The sequence below is a fragment of the Lepidochelys olivacea genome, assembly GCF_965140295.1.
Source record: "Lepidochelys olivacea isolate rLepOli2 genome assembly, chromosome: 9".
In the NCBI taxonomy this organism is placed as follows: Eukaryota; Metazoa; Chordata; order Testudines; family Cheloniidae; genus Lepidochelys; species Lepidochelys olivacea.
In genome coordinates this window covers 85,476,886-85,495,438 of record NC_140419.1, presented here as the reverse complement: position 1 = coordinate 85,495,438, position 18,553 = coordinate 85,476,886, and the positions used below count along the sequence as shown (strand labels likewise).

Sequence of the window (18,553 nt, the reverse complement as noted above, 5' to 3'; positions counted from 1 at the left end):
GAGGCAGGGGTCTTGTGGTAAAAATAGTATGTGATTGTGTAATTGAAGACTATCATAATGCATACACACAAAGGAGCTGAATTAAGATTGCACAGGCAACCTTAATTCTGGCATTTCTCAACTTCTGAGTATTTGAGTTTGCAATCATAATGTTCTTCTAATGTAGGGGTGTATGTAACATATAATTGTTCAAATTTCATAATGATAAAATTGCGTACGAATAAATTTATGCTGGTAAATTCCAGTTTACCTATGGTGGCAGCGTTGGTATCACCCAGGCTCCCTGTCAGAGAGCAGGACCCCGTTGTGCTAAGTACTGTACAAACACATGAGAAATGATACCTGCCCCCAAGAGCAGACAGTTAAAGTATAAGATGAGGCAACAGGTGAATACAACAGACTGAGGAAGCACAAGGTAACAGCATGATGAGTATGGGTCACAGCACAGCAGCTTCCCTAGTTGAGTTTTTTTTATAGGTGTCACAGCAGAAGTGACTTTAAAGGCAGTATTTGGAAAAGGACAGTGGTAGCTTTGTGAGTTTTTACAGAAAGCTGCTTCATGCACTTGGGAAGCCTGGGAGAAAGCCAAAGGTACTTCTTTGAAAAATTTGACAAATGACCAATCGAGACTGGTTTAAATACTAGATAGACAGCACACTTAATCTGTTTAATTGGTATGATTGATACAGAGTCATTGAAATGAGTTGTACACTCTATTGCCTGGAAATCCCATAGTTAAGTAGTTGTGATGTTTATCAAGAAGTCAGATTTGACGCCTTAATGTGCTTTAAATTACTCTAGCTGCTTAACTTCTTTCCAGTTCTCTGTAGCAAGCTGAAGTATTGTATTGTCTGAACTTATCATAAATATCCTGTGCAGCATGTAAAAGTACTTAATTTTCCCTGCTTCCGTTTGTAGGGCGAGAGGGGGTTCCCAGGGTTAGAAGGTCAGCCCGGTTTACCCGGGTTTCCGGGACCAGAGGGACCTCCTGGCCCAAGAGGCATAAAGGTAAGTAACAATGTATCCAAACTCTATATAAATGTTACCTCTGGTGCAGGCAGTGTCTAGATTTCCTGATATACTGACACAAAATGCATTAGTGCCATCTCCAGAGCTCCTGATTCAGAGAGTGTTATTGGGTTAATGTTTCAGTGGTACAGTTCCTGGCAGCCTGTTACATTACTGTCCTGCTGTGGAAGTCTATAACTTAAGGCAGTAAACAGTAGGGAAAATATTTGTGCTCCTCAGATAAGCAATCTACCCCTCACTCGTACAGGAGTTCTGGAACAATTTGTATAGTGGGGGTGCTGAGAGCCATTGAACCAAACTGTAAACCCTGTATATGATGGAAACCACTTCAAGCTGGGGGATGCTGCAGCATCCCTAGTCCCAGCACCTATGCACTAATACACACACCAATTCATTAGGTGTGAAAGTGGCCAGACTGACTGCTCTAAGGGAAAGGGGTTAGAGATCAGGCTTAGTGACATGCCGCGTTGCAGCTTTACTCGGCCATGTAACACACATTGTCAAATAACTGAAATCCCCTCTCCCACAGTCCTGTGATTCCATCACTTAGTGAAGTGATGAAGTCATATCTGTTTGCCAGCTGTGTGAATGGTCCCACTTCTACTCTGCCATGAAGTACAAATGTTTTCTTACGGTCATTGTTTTGTGGGGAAGCAAGTAAGGGATTAAAACAAGCCCCTTGTGTGACTCCAAAACAATAGTACAACACTGAAGAGAAGAGATGAATGCTCTTTAATTCCTGAATTGCCCACATTTGTAACTGTCTGCTCCCGAATAAGATTAAAATGTTCTAATTCTGACTGTATAGTGTTGAAATACCTCCAACTCTGCTTTTTATTTTACATACATAAATAGATACATTATCTAATTTTGTCATCTTTATCCATAATCTGGCTCTTCATTCTGTAAACACATACGTTATACAAAACAGTCACATTTCAGAAACCACGGGAAAGAAGTTATTGCTTTTCATCACATAGAGGAGGGACTCAAGAAGTGGAAACAGTAAACAGAAAATTAAAAAAGCAAAAATGTTATAGATGAATCAGATATAGCAAGGGATGGCAAGGAAGGAAAGAGCAAATGGGGAATAAGAGGTTTGATCAGATGTTTTGCTTAGAAAATATAAGTATATTTATACTCTCTTCAATGCACTTCTTTGGCAGATGTCCTGTTGCAGGTGTGGCCAACCTGAGCCTGAGAAGGAGCCAGAATTTACCAACGTACATTTCCAAAGAGCCATATAATATGTCAGCAGCGCCCCCCATCAGCAACCCCCACCCTCCCAGAGCCTCCCACCCATCAGCAGTCCCACCAATCAGTGCCTTCCCCGGCACCTTCCAATCAGCTGTTTCATGGCGTGCAGGAGGCTCTGGGGGGAAAGGGGGAGGAGCGAGGGCACAGCTGGCTATGAGGAGGGGGCAGGAAGGGGTAGAGTGGAGGCAGGGCCTGTGGCAGAGCCAGGGGTTGAGTAGAGAGCGCTCCCCGGCACATTGGAAAGTTGGCACCTGTAGCTCCATCCCCAGAGTCGGTGCCTAGACAAGGAGCCGCATATTAACTTCTGAAGAGCCACTTGTGGCTCCAGAGTCACAGCTTGGCCACCCCTGTCCTATTGCATAGCTCTGAATTCCTGTAACACTCTGAAATTTGCAAGCAATCTACTATTATCTTTTACCCACTGGAGCACAGTATAGCACATATGCTAAAGTATAGCAAGCTGAAGGAAATTAGTAATATGCAGGCAGATATAAAACTATCTGAACAGAAACTGTTAACTATAAGTCCTTGGTTACTAAGTGCACAAAATGCTTTTCAATCCCAACTCAACAGTAAATCCTAAAGAAAGAGGTTTGAAAACCTCTTTCTTTCAGATGGTAATAAATAATAGAACTTCTAACAACATGATACTGACAGGATGTACCAGGCACCTTTTGTCTTAAATATTTTGACTTTTTATTCAAGTTTTTGGTTTACTTTAGTATACATAATATTATCAATTTTACCTTTTCCATGTTCTTTACAGGGTGATGATGGCCTTCCAGGGCCTACTGGACCCAAAGGAATCAGAGTAAGTGACACCACATGTCAGGGTATAGTACATAACATACATGAATTGCTTTGATCTGGAGATGTGGGTTACAGAAAGCTAGATGAGTAAAAAATGTAGAGTTGAATCAAAAGAGAAATGTATTCTTCCCAAGGGGATTTCTTGTCATACTTTTAATAAATTTAGCAATAAAGGCTTATTCAGTCCATCGTGCTATACAGGACTCAAACTAGCTTCATAGGTCAAAATCCAGCCCCTCTGTTGACTTTACAATGAAAGAGAGAGACTTTTATTCTGCTACATAAGTAGATTCCTGGTTTGTCTGTGAATCCTTCAGCTTTTATTCCTGTCTGCTGTACTTTATGGGCAGATCCTCCATTCGTGGAAATGTATGTAGTTCCCCATGTAGTTTCATTGGCTTCAGTGGAGACACATCAATTTTCAACATCTGAGGACTTAGTCCTTAATGTGTATAGTGTACATACCCATTAATGTGTCTGCAATTGCTGTCTTTTCTCTTGTGGTTTTGTTTCATGTTTTTTCTGAAACAAATTTAATAAAACATTAACCCAGTACTTTAAATTCCCCCCCAGTATGTTGTAAAGTACGGTACATGCATGTGGCTATTTTTCACCGAGGAGTGGTTCTGGTGTTTCCATAGTCCTTTACTTATAGAAACATCAATAGGCTATAAATAATGGGAATTCTTTTTAAAAAACAAATAGTCCCCCTCCCACCACCACACTTACAAATAAATATGGTTATTTCCCCTCCAGGGTCCTCCAGGTCTGCCAGGATTTCCAGGAACACCAGGACTTCCCGTAAGTAGGATTTGGCTTTACAGTTGAGAAGATTATCGCTTATTTTTTCTTTTTGCACAGATCATCCTTAGCTAATTGTGCTGTCCTTCCTTCCATGTTCAAGGGGTTACCAGGGCAGGATGGGCCACCAGGACTTCAAGGTATCCCCGGATGCAATGGAACAAAGGTGGGACATGGCACCTTGGAAATTCTTGATGCTGTAATGATAGCATAATAAAGAAATAGAACTTGTCTTTGTGACTGATGAGAGCAAACGGGAATAGCTTACTGTGCTGGTTAGTGTAAGCTATTACTGGGCTACAGGTGGGTCCATATAATGCCCATTCACATCTTCTGAAATGAGAGACAGGATCACAGTCTAGTTCACATGATCAGGAGCTAGGAAATAGCCAAGATCCAGTCATGGCTCTGACGCTTTGTAGCATTGGGTAATAAAATGACCCCCTCTACCTGTTACTTCACATGTAAAATTGCGGATAATAATAACCGACCAGTGTGTTGCATGATTAGGCCCTAGGCCTGCCATCTGATCCATGCAAGTGGACACTTGCACCATGTGGAGCTCTTTTGAAGTCCGTGGCTCTGATACCCAGTGAATGGGGAGAATCTCAGAACCCAGGCTTCAGCTCAAACAGCAACATCCGATGAGGTGAGCTGTAGCTCATGAAAGCTTATGCTCAGATAAATTGGTTAGTCTCTAAGGTGCCACAAGTACTCCTTTTCTTTTTGCGAACATCTACACTGTTATTGTTAGCCCTGTAGTACAAGCCGCACAAGCCTGAATCAGTTGAACCAGGCTCTGAGACTCAGTGCCCCAGAGATTTTGTTTTGTTTTGTTTTGCAGTGTAGACATACCCTGATTTTGTTACAGTGCTTTGAAGGTGATAAGTGCCAAATATTCTTCTTGTTTATTTGGAGATAGTAATTTATTGTTGGCTTAGTCATCTTGGAACCACTGATTGCAAAATCGCTGTGATAAGGATAGATCATAAAGTGAAATTGTCTAGGTAATGAGTTAATTTATCTCTGGCACATCTATGAAGGTTCATGTTCAAATTGAGATACCTGCCTGCTTCCAGGCAATTGACTTTTTCTATAGCATTGCCGGCTATAGTATCTTTTCAGAAAAATAGACCTGATGCACATGACACTATTTGAGCCCATTGGACGCTTTTTCTTCTGTTTTTTATACCTGTGATTTTTGTTTTGTAAACTGTTTAACCCATAACCTGCTGCAATGCCCCTTTCTCCATTCCAGGTTCATGAGCTTACAATAGTGTTAATTTTTTTAGTATCATCACTTGTTTTGTTGCTGGCTAAGCCTCTTCTCTCTGCCTTCTTTAGGGGGAACGTGGATTCCCAGGCAGTCCAGGTTTTCCAGGTTTACAAGGTCCTCCTGTAAGTAAGAGATTTTATATAATCAGATCTACTTCCTGTAACCCACAGAAAACCCCTTGCCTAGAATTGTGAAACAGTCAGTGCCCAAATAACTATATTAAAATTTCCACAAGTAAATAATTCAATGGAATATCATTTGGGTGTGCTTCAAGACATCCAGCTTTTCTGGTGTAAGCTATTTGTAAAGCTAACAGGGAATTTGATTTCTTCTTTTCTTGAATATTACATTCTCTCACTGCTGAGATGCTGTGCCACTTGCAGAGAAAACAAATGTGTGGAGGTGGGAGAAGAGCGATCTTAAGTGATGTCCCCAGGCACATCTGGGAGTGATGCTGTCTATTTGTGGATCAGAAAAAAATACAGTGCAGATTTTTCTCTGTAAAATGCAAGAATGCACAGTGAAGTGATTCCTGCAGGAGTAAGAATTGGTAGAAGAGAAACCATGAGCATGTAATATACAGAATAAGAGGAGGCATATGAAAAACAAAACAATTTAGCAAGTGTTCAATATTTGCTCAAAATGCTGCCGAAGAACTTTCATCTTGAATAGCAGTGAAGCAGCAAAGGCTTGAAATGTTAGGGTCTCCTTGTTTTGTATCCTTTGTGTCTTTCTCCCCTTTGTCACCTTGCCCCTCTCAGTGAAGTCTGTTCAGTGTTTTGTGAATGATATGTCAATAATACATTCATACCTTCTTTTTTTGTTGCTGATTGTATGATATTTTCTCACCCTTCCTTATTTTTATTTCTTTTAACAAAGGGACCTCCTGGCCTACCAGGTATGAAGGTAAGTATTCTGGGCTTTTGCAACTAACTGTTAAGCGAGCATGGATGTTTAGTGTGCATCTGACAAAAGTAACCTGTTTGCCTATAATCAAGGTCCTGCATATTCCACAGCAAGCTGCTCCTAAATTCTGCACCAGGCCCCTGGTTTCTGCGCCATTCCTTAATGACCAATTGGCAACTCTGCAGCATTCGTACTCAATTTAAAAAAAAAACAAATGCAGGCCTTTACTGAATTCAATGTGTGAATGAATAGTACAATATATACAACAGTCACCATGTGTGGTGTTCAAATATTAAATTCAAATACATTTTGGCAACTTAATAGGGCGAGAGGGGGCATTTGTATCTGAAAAGGCATGGAATACAGTTTAGGATTTTGAGAGAAGTACGTTAGTAGGATATTTCTGCTAAAATGATCAGCAATGAAATGCGTGCGTTTGAATTGTCATCTGTAGGTTTTAGTTATACCCCATAAAGATGAATGGAGCAGTTTACACCTCTCAGCAATGTTCTGCAGACTCAGGAAAACAACAGCATGCCAATTTGTTTGCTTAATGGTTTTCTTCTCAACCATGAGGGCTAGCAAGAAGTTGGGATGAAATTCTACAGTCATGGGATCATGGAATACACAGGGACCTTCCTATATGCTGGAACGTAAATTGCTACTTCACAGAAAAAAGTAGATGATTTAGTTCTTAGTTAGAATTATCTCTGCTCTTCTATAGGAACTATTTAACAGTATAGAAATGTGTTTTAAACTGTGTATCTTGGTGTATATGTATACGCCTTGGTGTATATGCATACGCTCTAAATAGATTAAAATATAGAAAATCCTACAATACAGAATATTTGTAGAGAAATCACTAGCATGACCTTGACAGTTGTTTCTATCCTGCCAACTATTTTGATCACATTGTTACGGGCCTCACATATGGCAAGGAGCACACTGAGCTTGCAGGTGGTAAAAATGAAGTAGCTTCAGAGTCCCTTGGTCCTACCCATTCCCCAAAGAACCATGGAAATGGCGATTATCACAGGTGACTAGAATGGGTTCCAGGACAGGTGATAAATCCACAAAATAATAATAATAATCCACACACACACACCCTTCTCCCCAAGACTGGGAAACCACTGACACACCAGCTTTGGTATCTGAGTCTCCTCACAGGCATAGATCCTTATTTTAAAGGACAATTTCCTTCCATTGTAATTTAATATAACAATAAGACACAATGGTGTGTGCACAAGCAGGCTATTAGTGAATGCCCCAGGTGTGTTGTGAGGCGTTAGGCTAATAGAAGGCCTAGAACCACCAAGAAGTGTACAAGTAGCTTGCTTGTGCACCCTGCAGTGGCTAATTACTGTTAGAAAATATTACACATCACTTAAATTATCATGGGAAGAGGGGTAATGCAGAGAGTTATATTCTCTTAGGAAACATCTACATGATGGATAAGAGAGGCACCTTTTTCCTCCTAGTTTAAATAGAGTCACATTTTATTATTTTTTAAGCCTTTATTTTTGGTTTTTTGAGCTACTTGAGCATATGGACCGAGAGCCAATTTAAATATACTTTCTTCTATTAAATACTAAATGTGGACGATGGAAAAGTTCTCTCAAACTGCTGCTGAAAGGACAGCTTGGCACTGTGGGGTCATGGAATGATGACTTTAACACTGCTGCATTTTTTTTCCCCAGCCCCACTCCCACTTCCCAACCAACTTCAAAAAAAAAAAAAAAAAGAAAAAAGTCAAATATCTGTAAATAAACTTATAACAAAGCCACATAAGAAGCGTTGCTTAAAGTTGAGTTATGCTGTATGGCCTAAGGTAATTGCAGACCCTAATGTAATAGGGCCCATCCTCTGGGATATGGGAGATAGCTGTGTAAACCAATTTTCTGGCAACCCGTTTGTTGCTTTCCAATGGAGATAAAATATTTTTTACTTTTCTTTCATGTTTATTTTAATCCCCTAACCTTTTGAAATTCAAGTTGGGTGCTTTTATCCAGCATGCAGATAAAAATATGGTGTACTTGGATGGCTGGTAAAAGGTTCTAAGCACCGCAAAAATTAATTCTGTAAGTAAATAGGTAACATTTTTTTTAAAGGGTTGTTTATTGGAGAATGAAGTACCTGTGTTCTAGAAATAGTAGTTCTACATATCTCTGGGCATTAATATGACTTCTCGCTGTCTTTTGAAGCTAGCTTGAACTGGAAGAATGCAGTGTGGTATTGATTTTTTTAAATCAATTGTTGTTCTTTTAGGGCGATCCGGGTGAAATAATTCTGTCATCACTGTCAGGCCAGAAAGGTGACCCAGGATTTCCAGGACTTCCAGGGTTACCAGTAAGTTGCCTAAAGTATTTGTTGATTGTATGCTTTTTGGTAGGGGACAAACTACACTGAACTGAATATTAATTTAGTCTGACAGCATAATTAATGGCTAGAACAATATTCAGTGCTATAAAGCACATGTGTTTCTATAAAAGGAACAGGTCCAACATTTAATGTACTGTATAGTTTTTGGGAAGTGAGGTTGCACATGAGTGAAGCAGCCAGCAGGGGGCCAATGAGGGCCTGGGGCTGCTGTCTTCAGAGTATAGCAGTGCTAAGAGCTACCTGCTGGCTGCCACAGTGCGCTTGTGTATTTCCCTACCCCTCTGAGACGCACTCTGAGTCTGGGCTAGTTCCTGAGTTCTATACTATTCCTCTCCCTTAGTAAAACTAGCATCTGCCCTGCTGGGCTGTGGATAAGGGGAAATGAGAGCAGAGCCTCAGCTGTTCTCCTTAGGCTGCATCTCCTCAGCAGTCCAGTGGCTCCAGCCCATCAGTGGGTCTTTGCTTCCCACACCTTCCTGTGAAAACGGCTAGTGACACCAGATAGTCCACTCCCCTGTTGAGCCATTAGTAATTTTATTGGAGAGGTGTGGGGAGCAGAGAATGAGGAGCCCATGAGCCTGCACAGGACATGAGCAAGGATACAGTTTCCCAGTGCACTGCAGAGAGGCAAACCACAGGACTAGTCTGATCAGACTGGGCCTGTTGGCATCTCTGTTCTGCTCTGTGCCTTGCTACTGTCTACCCTTGGCTGGAAGAGACCATAGAAATGCAGAGTGCCCTGTTATTTTTGCTTCATGTAGGAAGGGAGTAAAAGTGGTTTTAAAAAAAAAATCTTGTGCAATCCAAAGAGGCACCTTGAAAGTTGACAGCAAGGCACTCCCTGGTGTTAAGTGGCTGTAAGTTCCCCATGGTATTGGTGGTCTTGAGGCCTTTCCCTTAGATGTGGGCTGTACATGGACAGGGTCATGGTTGGGTCCTTGGAGTTGACATTTATGAGGTGCTAATTCTTGTCTGCATGGCCAAGGCCCTCCCAAACTGATGCCAGCTGGAGCTTTTCATTGAAAGGGGCATCTCTGACTCCTTCCTTCCCTTTCCCAACAGGGTCCACCTGGTCCCTTGGGCGTACAAGGTCCTATTGGTCCCCCTGGGCCACCAGGTTTAACGGTAAGATTCCTTAGCTTGTCACATAGAATTAATTCTTTTCTATTCTTAGAAGCAAATTTAGCTTCTCAGCAACAGGGGGAGAGAATTCTCCTTGCCCAGGCCTCCAGCTGAGGCAGAGCTGCTGAGCAGTAGTTACTGCTGCTTCAGGACCATAGCAATCCCCACAGCTGCTCACTAAGCACCCTCTGGCTTGAAGTAATAAAAGTAACTGCATGCACAGCTTCCATCCTATACAGGGTTTACAGTTTTGTTCAATGGCTTTTAGCACCCCAGCTTGTTTCAGTGCCCCTGCAGCTGCTGCGCCCACTAGATGACCATTTGTGGTGGCTTAAATGCATCCCAGATCCACCAGCCATATTTTCAGTCTGCCCCCAAAGCCCCTTGTGCACCACAGCAGAGGGAGCTCCTGTGCTGTCTCCCCCTATCCTCCTACCTGTGCAGTGGAATGGTATTGCTTCTATCCCTTTTGGGCACTATGAGCCTCTGGGGGCAGGGGCAAGGTGGGATTTGCACATAGATCAGTGTTGGATTTGGGATTCCACTTGAACCTGCAACTGGGCATATTAAATAAGGAAGCAATTGTATATACTAATGCATTGAGTAAAACTTCTGGGGATGAGGACCAACTCTCAGTGGGAGACACAAATGCCCAGTCAATATGGGTATGATGTAAATAATTAGGACAAGATACAGGTCGGCTCTTTCAGAATTAGTAGCAGTGGTATTATTTATTAACATAACTCATCATCATTGTTTCCAAAGTGCTTTGCAATCCCCTGAGCAGAAAGTGTTATAACAGAATGGTTTTGTTTTGTTTTGTTTTACAGGGACCTCCTGGTCCAACAGGGCTTCCAGGTCCTAAGGTATACCCCCCGCCCCACCACCGCCTTCTTTTCTTATTTTTCCCTTTAGTTTTGTTCAACTCTGTTCTAAGCGTTGATTATTTTAACTCTTTGCAGGGTAATATGGGTTTGAACTTCCAAGGACCCAAGGGTGAAAAAGTGAGTAGAGGATTTTTACTGTATTGCTTTCAGAACAATTCAAGCTTCTTTTACTGCATACTGGCATGGCTCATGTTGTCCATGTCTGTAATAGCCTGGGAACATTTATATATTTTGCCATCTTTTTGGGTGTTAGGGTGACCAAGGCCTTCAGGGACCTCCAGGGCCACCAGGACAAATTGGGGAACAGAAAAGACCAACTGACATAGAGTTTCAGAAAGGAGATCAGGTGAGTGGGAATGAAGGAAACCGTGTCCATCTGTGGTAAGCACCTGTCCAGCTACTTAGAGCAGCTCATTCATTGGAGGCTGTACTACTCAGAATGACATCCCCCAAAGTACAGCTTGTTGGGGGTCCTGCTGCTTTTTCCAAAGCACTGAATTGTCATTTGCCTCAGCCAGACCTATCCATTTCTCCTATATCAGAGGGTGGGTCAATCATATTGGTTCAGTTATTTCATTTTGCACAATGTCTGAGCCATCTCCACATGTTCCCATTATTTAAAAAATTAAACTACACAAGAAACAGTCTCCAAAATGAAATCCTATGGAAACAATAAAAGTAATTAACCTTCCACAGCAAGATTTGAATGGCTAGTCAACTCTAAACGTCCAGGCTGAGATTTTCCAAGCTCTCTCGGGATTCAGTTCCCCAATTCCCATTCATTAGACATCTATGAAAATCTGAGCTGCATCTATCATATTATAATGAGGGGTCCTGTAAAAACTAAAATGCAGCTGACTTAACCTCCTTGTCATACAAGACATCTTGAGTCCCTTCTTTCTTTTGGTCTAAATAAAGTCATTTTCCATTTTCTAAGCACCTAAATCCACATCCTAAATATGCACATTTGGCTACCCCAGTGAATCTGTAGCCTTGCTGGCAATATTGCTACTGATTTTTAAGTTCCGTTTTCCCAACTGTTGCTTTAACTTGTACAGAAACTTCCCCACCCTTAACTGCTGAAGAGTCATTGGGAGAGATGCCAGTTCTGAAGATACTAAATTTGTCCTGTCCTGTTGATCCAACAACTTTTCACAATCCCACTTCTATTATAGAGGCTATCCCAGATGAGTCAGGCAGTACAAGCAGGGGCATGAGTGCTTTGGGGTTTTTTCCTTTGAAGTTCTGTGGTAATGCCAAACACCAGCCTGACCTTAGGCAAGGGATGAGGTGTATATTTTGAGGTAGGAGTGGTCCTTCTTCTATTCTGCTTACACTGCACCCGGGTATCTGGTTTTCTGCCGCTGTTTTAGGATTAAAACCTTGCTTCATTCTTTCTACCTTTTCATCCTGTTCTTGTTGGCAAACATTTCAGGATGAAGAAAGCATTGGTGGTCTGCCCTTAAGTGGGATGTGGGAAGAAGTGCCAGACCTCTCCTCCTTTCACTTTAACCAAAGCAATTTGTCCTTCCCTTCATAAGAACCTTTGGCCCTATTGAAGCATCAGATCCACTAATACACAACCACCCTATGGAGTCATCCTGGAAAGGTGGGAGACTCTGGTGTTCTCTGATTCACTGGGCCCAGGGTAGTAGATGAAGAAGCAGAGAACTGGCCATCCCTTTAATTCTAAATTTGTGGGGAAATTCTGGCCCCATTAAGATCAATGGCAATACTTGCATTGACTTCAGGATTTCACCACAGTTGCCAACTTTCACACAGTAAATAAGCACCCCGACTTTCACAATAAGCCAAAAATCAAGCTAATCCCATTTCAAAACGAGGCCAAAACAAGCCAATCCCTAAGAACCCCAACACTCTATGTGACTAAATTCCTCCTGGCGTGCAGTCTGGGACCACTGTGCACCCCTGACTCTCTCCCTCCCTTTCCCCTGCTTGCCCCTCCTTGTCCCTGCTTGCTGGGAGCCGATCAAAAAAAAGAAGCAATAAGCTACAAGCCAAACAAGCCAAAAACTAGCCAACAAGTAACTTACGAGCCAATTAAGCCAAAAACAAACCTAATATCTGCATTTTTTTCGCGGGTTTGGCATGTCTGGATTTCTCCTTTGGGGTTTATTTTCAGCTTACACACTATTGCATCTGACATCTCTGAAGGTCTAATAATGCCAAAAGGCAGCTGTATAAATATACAAAACAAGACAGTATGACTGTACATTCCTTAGAAAGCACCAAGACCTACAAACACTATCTCCCAGCAAATTGCATTTGGCCTTACACTAGCAATAATTTTAAGGTAAATATTTAGACTTTTGATGAAAGTAATGTACTTGGAAGTGAACTTTTGTAGACTGATCACCATCACAACTCAGTTTTTATTCATTCTGTAAAGGAGCCATCCCAAATTTAACACATTTGTAAGCCTGGGGCCATCGCACCTGAAGTTGTGATCTCAGCTAATTGCACAAGCTAAGCAAGGTCAGGCTGGGCCTGTATGTGGATGGAAGTCCTGCAAGAAAAAAAGCAAATCCTGATGAAGTGCTTTGAGGGATTCAGTAGCTGATGCTCTCCCCTCTAAGTCAGTAATGAACTAGTTATTCAGCGTGTGCTACCAGAACTGCAGCTATAGAAAACAGAGGTCCTACCTTTCACTAAAAATCCAATGGCATTATTCCCAAGAGCAGAGGTATTAATGGTGTCCTTGCATCTTCAATAATTACTCTCTGCCCCTTGACTAGCCTCCTGTAATTTCAGCTGGCTAGGTTATTTTTATTTCCTGCCCTAAACTGTTGTGCAGCAAGCTGTGGGCAGCTAGCCAGCCACTGTGCTATATGCAAGAGGCAATTGTATCTCAATGATTCAATGAAATAAATAGAGTGATCAGTTAACAAAATTTGTACCAGTACTTTGGGATACACATGGATCAAAGACACTTGATAAAAACCACTAGCGCTTGTGGCACATGAAGAAGTTTAAATGGCAGCAAAATCCTGTTTAAAACAGTTGACCCAATGTTGGGAGGTGAGGGCTTTAACCCCCTTCTCTCTCTTTTCCCCATGCCTGACAGGGTATTCCAGGAGAACGAGGTCCACCAGGACCCCCTGGGCCACAAGGTCCTCCTGTGAGTAATTCCCACGGTGGCATTTTTTTCTTAGAATAATGTAAGAGAATTGTAAATTCGTTCTGCTCTGTCCCCATGGGCTGAGTGTAAGACGATGTTTGTGTGTTCAGGGTCCTTCAGGTGGCGTGAAAGGTGAAAAAGGTGAGCAAGGAGAGCCAGGCAAAAGAGTAAGTAACTTCCTTGAACCAAAGATTTATTTTTCCAAATGCTTTTAGCTTTGAGAATTAAGCAGATATTGAATTCAGGCCATCAGACTCTCTTGGTAAGAGATTTTATTTCCTCCAATGATCTACAAGATATTGCAGATGACACTAGTGATTCACTGGTGCGATTCTAGCTGAGTGTAAAAGCACCTTTTCAATGCACCCTAGTGGAATTACCCTGAATGTAGATCTTAATCTTGAGGCAGGAACAAAAGGGGTAGAATCTCTGTCATAAGCATTGGACATAAACGCTTTACAGTTATGTATGGAAATTTTCTTTAAAGCTATTGAGGCTGCACAGCTTGAGTGACCGTTTCCTTTCAGAGAGGGTCTCCATTCAGTTACCCTAACAGAATTCCAGTACGTCATGCTATTGACACATTTGTAAGCTGGTGCCTGAAAACCCATTCTAAATGGAGGTTTCAGAGTAACAGCCGTGTTAGTCTGTATTCGCAAAAAGAAAAGGAGGACTTGTGGCACCTTAGAGACTAACCAATTTATTAGAGCATGAGCTTTCGTGAGCTACAGCTCACTGCATCAGATGCATCCGAGGAAGTGAGCTGTAGCTCACGAAAGCTTATGCTCTAATAAATTGGTTAGTCTCTAAGGTGCCACAAGTCCTCCTTTTCTTTATTCTAAACGGAGTGATCTCTGAGGTGAGCAAGTAGAACAGTAGCCTTTGAAAACTGTATTAAAAGTTAACTCCTATCTGCTGTCTCTGGAGGAGTTGTTGCTGTGTATATGCAGTCTGGTGAGGGGAAACACAGGGGAACGGCATACCTTGCAGGGATGGCAATAGGTCACTTCAGTCATAGATTCAGAGCCAACTATTCACCTTTCTTGAGTCAGGATTGCCTTGGGTATCACAGGTCAGTGTGGTGAAGTAAGATCAGCAGGGGTCCAGTAGGTGGACTGAGGAGATGAAGTAAAGACAAGCTGCCATCAGTTCATAAATTCTCTGTTGGAAGTTAGTTTCCTTGTATAATTCCTGTGCCCACAACTTCAACTGAGGGCAGTGGGCCCTTCCAAATATCAGACCCATAGGTTTCACAGAGGTTAACCAGGTGAGATAAAATGCTTTTATGATAGGTTTCCCCATTTCCCAGCCCCTGGTTTAAAAAAAGACTGTGCAAAAAGTCCATTTATGAATTCAGCATTCTAGAGTCCTACGTTTCACTCAGGAGGGGCTTTGTTTTCATTTGTTTTTTGGACGTAGGATAGAGAGGGAAGAATATAAGGCCAAAACTCCCATTATATTTTGCATGCTTTCCCAAGTTGCTTCACTGTGAGATATTAATTGTTGGGAGAGGGGACACAAATCTGCATAGATCAGAAAGGGTACAAATGCTTGTTTTCTTTCTTCCACCCTAACTTTTACCCACAGTATATTTTCCCCCTCTGATTTGGGACATTTATGTTTACTGGGGGCTCGAAATACAGTTCTGCTGTGAGGTGTGACTCTACAGTAGCATGTGGGGTTCCATTTTTATTTCACGTGTCTCAATTTCTGTATCAAGTGGGCTCTTTTACAAGTGATGATTTTGTAATTGCCAGCCTCTGAAAGTCAGCCTGGAATTTCAAAGCACTGTTTTTTTCCAGATTGAGCATCATCACTAGTAATAAAAATTCTGCAAACCAACCTTTGTCCTAGTTACACCTGTGTGGCCCTTGTTGTCTGCTGTGGGGTTGTTTGGGTGTGACTAAGGGCAAATTTTGGCTCTGTGTCTAAACCTAGTCAACAGTGCTGTTGATGACTGAGTTGCAGTAGAATCCAGCGCACTGTCTCCAGTATGTGGTGGTGTTGCAGTGGTAACAGTAAAAATGGTGCAAACTCTTTTGTCCTGACAATAATCAGGTATCTGCTGCCTATGTGTATTCACTGTCATTTGAGTATGAAGGTGCATTTTTAAAAACTCACTTTTCAGACTAGAATCACAATTTAAGCCCTAAATCTATATCCAGGAAAACTTTCAGTGTGGGGGAATCAGCACTTGTTAAATTTGAGGTCATTTTATGCTGCATTCTGATAATACTTAGGATTTCTGTTGATCAAGCTTTTGTTACCCTGGTTTTCTATGTTAATCCTCAATTTAATTAATGCCGGCTTATTACACCTCTCTTAATTGTGAGATTTATCATAGGGGTTGCATTCTAGAGAGTCTTTGCTTCATTTATCTACTACAAAGGGAAACAAATCATGCAGTTCCTGGCAATGGCTCTTTGCCACTAAAACTTTTTATTTTTCAATGAACATTTGTGTTTTGAAGGGGAAACCTGGCAAAGATGGAGATCCTGGTCAGCCTGGTAGGGATGTGAGTATCTTATACGTTTCTCACCTAAGCAGATTCTTTGTAATGCTCTTGGGATATTTGCAGCGAATATTTTGAGGATGTTTCTTTTCCTTTCCTTGAAGGGTTTACCTGGTGAGCCTGGTTTAAATGGTGTTCCAGGAAGAGATGGTGAAAAGGTGAGTGTGGGTTATTTGTCTTTACTGCAAGAATAGAGTAAAAGCCTGCCTGTCACTGAAGCTTACATACCAATGCCCAGCTCCTACTGTATAGAAATTGCATTGCCTTGCCTTATCTGTTAACCTGCAACAGAATCTTTGCAATCTCTTGTTTCCTGACACATAAGAACATAAGACACTTTTTTGAAAACTAATTTTTTAGCTCTCGTGTTCACAAATATGTCATTCAATAATCTGTAAATATATCATTGGCAGGGTCTGAAAGGTGAACGTGGTCTGCCTGGTCCTCCTGGAGTGGTAAGTTGCTTTTGCTTTCTTCTCCTTTTCTTCTGTTTGGTTGGCAGTGCACCATTTTGTCTCCTCATTTCTTCCAGACATTAGTGTTTCCAGTTTATGCTAGTGCCAAAGAGATCCAGCAGGTAGCACCAAGTGTTAGTCACCACAACCCACTGCTCCCTTCCTTTAGAATGTGTGATCTTGCATTCCAAGGTCTTTCAGTTATAAACACAAGGCCAGATTCATATCTCACTCACACCAGTGTAAATCAGAGGCAAATCCACTGAAGGCAATGGAATAAAAACATCACAAATTAAGATCATAATCAGTAGAGCTGGTAACAAATTTTCAGTCAAAATGTTTTTCCAATGGAAAGTGGCTTTTTTCAATGAAATCTGAATTTTTTTCCAACCTGCTCTAATCATCCCCACAGTGAGCAGCACCATGAAAATATAAATATCCCCACGCTATTATTCATATAATAATCCATATTAATGTAATCCTGTAGGTCATGGAGTGTCTGCAACTGAGAAATTCTAATGATGTCACAGGAGTTCTCACATAGGGTTGGATTCAACCTCACTTCAGAGAGTAATATCTTATTCCACAAGCAGTCCCCCGGAAACAAAGAATAGGGTCAAATTCTGCCTTATTACAGTGATGCAAATCCAGAGTATCTCCATTGACATATGTGGCATTGCTATGGATTTGCACCATAGTTGAAACTGCAGTTGAATAAATTGTCAGATGAAAACAAAAGATTTTAAAATACCTGGGGTGAAGATTCTGTAGTTTGGGTGGGTGTATTGTAGGTTTTCTTCTCGCACTGTTTTTGGGAATGGGGTGTGCCATGAGACTTGGCTGTGGAAACCTTTCTTGCTCTCATTCTGACACTATTTGCTTCTCAAACCACAAGAATGAAGTGTGCACTAGTATTTTTTAGCTAACCATGTGGGAATGCAGTACGGCCTCACAATAATAGTGCACTCTGCTGGAACAGGGGACTTTCTTTTTTTAGCAGACTTTTATTTGGGATCCCAGTTGCATTAGAAGGATCGTGCCATTGGTTTGAAATGTCGTGAGCTGGCTCTTGTGGCTTTGCTACACACCGACCCACCTCTCTTCACCTTTCTTGTGACTTTTTCTTGGCTTGTTGATATGACAGATCACAGGAAATGGTGTAGAAGTGGGACCAAAAGGGAATAAAGGACTTCCAGGATTTCCAGGACCCAAAGGCGAGCGTGGATATCCTGGCTTGCAAGGGCCTCCTGGCTTGTCAGGGCCTCCAGGTAAGTGTTGAGGTGAATTGCTTGTGTATTTTGCTATCTGGAGTTAGTTAGCTTCATGATCTTAGTTCACTGCCTAGTGGGGCAGTGGCAGTGTAGCAATAATCACCATCACAATTGATACCCTGGTTGGCAGATGGCCTGAATGACCAGTGAAGGCAAAACTATTAAGAGCTACCTTTGAGCCCTGGAGATAGTCCTCCAGCTGAGGGTTGAGGCATGAGGACTCTTGAACATTCATGGTCCGTGCTTTTACTGTTCTGTGGTGAACAGAGGATGCTAGTCTTCAGGGCTGTCAATGAATCACCAGTTAAGAGTGCTGGAGTAGTAACTTAAGGGTAGTTTAGCCCTTTGTTGTTTGCAAGTAATGTATGTTATCAGAGTTCCATATGTATGGAGAAGAGTTTGTGTCAAAACTGTTGAGACTGACTATTAAATATAGGTTTAAATACAGACTGGCCAAGTGCTTAAAGGTAGAGTTGATGAAGGACCATGTTTAGAAAGGGGTTAAAGGAGCTTGCTAGCCATGTCTATCAGAAAGCTGTACAGGGAAGGAGAACAGTAGGTAACTCTAAAGTTATGACAAATAAATACACATTTTTCCTTTCTCTAGTCCTGTTACAATTCCTTCCTTACCTAAATTGTTTACTCATGTTAAGTCTTGGGATCAAGTTTTCACCAAAAGTCTCTGCAAATGTAATATTTGCCTGCCCCA

General features: G+C 41.7%; 1 protein-coding gene across 1 annotated transcript in view; it reads left to right on the top strand.

Moving 5' to 3' along the window:
- COL4A5 (collagen type IV alpha 5 chain) overlaps window positions 1-18,553 on the top strand; it is a 139,605-nt gene that overhangs the window by 63,682 nt on the left and 57,370 nt on the right. The window contains exons 3-19 of the mRNA XM_084638759.1: window positions 919-1,008; window positions 3,053-3,097; window positions 3,853-3,897; window positions 4,001-4,063; window positions 5,242-5,295; window positions 6,053-6,079; window positions 8,345-8,425; window positions 9,521-9,583; window positions 10,411-10,446; window positions 10,543-10,584; window positions 10,721-10,813; window positions 13,553-13,606; window positions 13,717-13,773; window positions 16,077-16,121; window positions 16,223-16,276; window positions 16,532-16,573; window positions 17,718-17,841. Of these exons, the coding sequence (XP_084494885.1) occupies window positions 919-1,008; window positions 3,053-3,097; window positions 3,853-3,897; window positions 4,001-4,063; window positions 5,242-5,295; window positions 6,053-6,079; window positions 8,345-8,425; window positions 9,521-9,583; window positions 10,411-10,446; window positions 10,543-10,584; window positions 10,721-10,813; window positions 13,553-13,606; window positions 13,717-13,773; window positions 16,077-16,121; window positions 16,223-16,276; window positions 16,532-16,573; window positions 17,718-17,841 (1,015 nt within the window). The remainder of the gene's footprint in view (window positions 1-918; window positions 1,009-3,052; window positions 3,098-3,852; window positions 3,898-4,000; window positions 4,064-5,241; window positions 5,296-6,052; window positions 6,080-8,344; window positions 8,426-9,520; window positions 9,584-10,410; window positions 10,447-10,542; window positions 10,585-10,720; window positions 10,814-13,552; window positions 13,607-13,716; window positions 13,774-16,076; window positions 16,122-16,222; window positions 16,277-16,531; window positions 16,574-17,717; window positions 17,842-18,553) is intronic.